Raw genomic sequence first — 1,348 nt, forward strand, 5'->3', positions numbered from 1 at the left:
AATGATGGAATGTTTTATGCAGACTGATTCATTCAATAAAATGTGGATTCAATTTGCATTGTGATAGCTACAAAATTAGTAATAGACATTTTTAAAGTCTACACATAAAAAAGCCACTCCTGTACACAAGCTGTTGTAGTCCTTTGCCTGAAAACATTCCTCTGAAAATATGTCACTATGCAACCACTCAATATGAACTAAATAAAACAGATGCTTTGTACTGAGTATAGTACCAATAGTCATTTCAAGCAGGACAAGGTCATTGACCACTGGGACTGTGACAGCTCCCAGCTGGCCCCAGTTAAAGGGGGAACTTCCTTCAGCCTTCACCAAAATGTTGCTCCTATACTTGTGGTAGAAAAGTTGAGACCACAGCCATGGGAGGCCTGGAAAAACAATACATTTTCTCATGGTGCGCCTGCCAGATGCGAAGATACTAGAAGGCATAGCGTGTTCGGATGTCTTCCAGTTTCTTCGACACTTCTGGAGGCGTGCGGTCCAATTCCTCAGAGACGCTCTTCTGCTTATGTGGGTCCATGGAGTTAAACTGCTCACAAAGGTCTCCATCGATCACATTCTGGAAGCATACAAGCAAAGTCAGTGAGAAAGATGAGGCCAACCGATGTAGCAAGCTACCCAAATCTCACTTCTTTGCAAAGTGATGGACACTATTTTAAAGATGCCACACAAAACATAAGTAGATGATCAAGAACTAACTAGAAACTGTTAATACTAAAGCTGTGATATTAACAGTGTTTGCCCTTACCTTTACTGGAAAATAGTACGAGCGGAAGCTGAGGTGATCACGGCCACACAGAGGGGGAAACTCAGAGCGCATGTGCATCTCCAAGTGCTGGAAGAAGTCATGATCCTAAAGACAGATAAGAAAAACATTTACACAATTTAAAAACCTTGTTATTTAATGTTTGATAACTAAAGTTGCACCATACACATCACAGTCTCTACTCTGATGGCCTGAAGTTAAGGAAGTGGCCTGTCCTGAAGCCTTCACCTCTTCCGTTTCAGTGGTTTTAGACTTATGAAAGACCATTGCACATAAGCACTCCTCTTATGTAATTACTGGTTATTCATAATTTAAGGAACTGTACCTCATGAGAGGTGAATGGCACCAGGATGCCAATGCCTCCCGATAGTGTGGTGTACACCAGGGACTCTGATCCTCCAGGGATGAGGGTAGTTTTCTGGAGGGACAGGACCGTCTCTCCTATGTGATAGTTAATAATCACCTCGGCCTGTAATTGACAAAGAAGAAAAAAAGGACAACAGGTATGGATTAAAATGGGGCTTGAGAAGGCTGTTTTTGCTTGTCATAGTAAAACTGGAGAAA

At 41.9% G+C, this 1,348-nt stretch overlaps 1 protein-coding gene and 1 long non-coding RNA gene across 2 annotated transcripts in view; both read right to left on the reverse strand.

Moving 5' to 3' along the window:
* Nucleotides 1-198: 198 nt before the first annotated feature.
* On the reverse strand, nt 199-1,286 carry LOC107577430 (uncharacterized). Its single transcript, XR_001608198.1, has 3 exons — nt 1,110-1,286; nt 767-871; nt 199-577 (listed from the first exon to the last, which is right to left on the reverse strand). It is a non-coding gene; the product is annotated as an uncharacterized lncRNA (long non-coding RNA).
* An 8-nt stretch (nt 1,287-1,294) lies between these two features.
* The window catches only part of LOC107577429 (splicing factor 3B subunit 3-like), a 6,038-nt gene continuing 5,984 nt past the window's right edge, over nt 1,295-1,348 (reverse strand). Inside the window, exon 4 of the mRNA XM_016263508.1 lies at nt 1,295-1,339. Coding sequence (XP_016118994.1) covers nt 1,295-1,339 — 45 coding nt within the window. The remainder of the gene's footprint in view (nt 1,340-1,348) is intronic.

This window comes from Sinocyclocheilus grahami, unplaced genomic scaffold (genome assembly GCF_001515645.1).
Source record: "Sinocyclocheilus grahami isolate Dianchi unplaced genomic scaffold, SAMN03320097.WGS_v1.1 scaffold6034.1, whole genome shotgun sequence".
Classification (NCBI taxonomy): domain Eukaryota; kingdom Metazoa; phylum Chordata; class Actinopteri; order Cypriniformes; family Cyprinidae; genus Sinocyclocheilus; species Sinocyclocheilus grahami.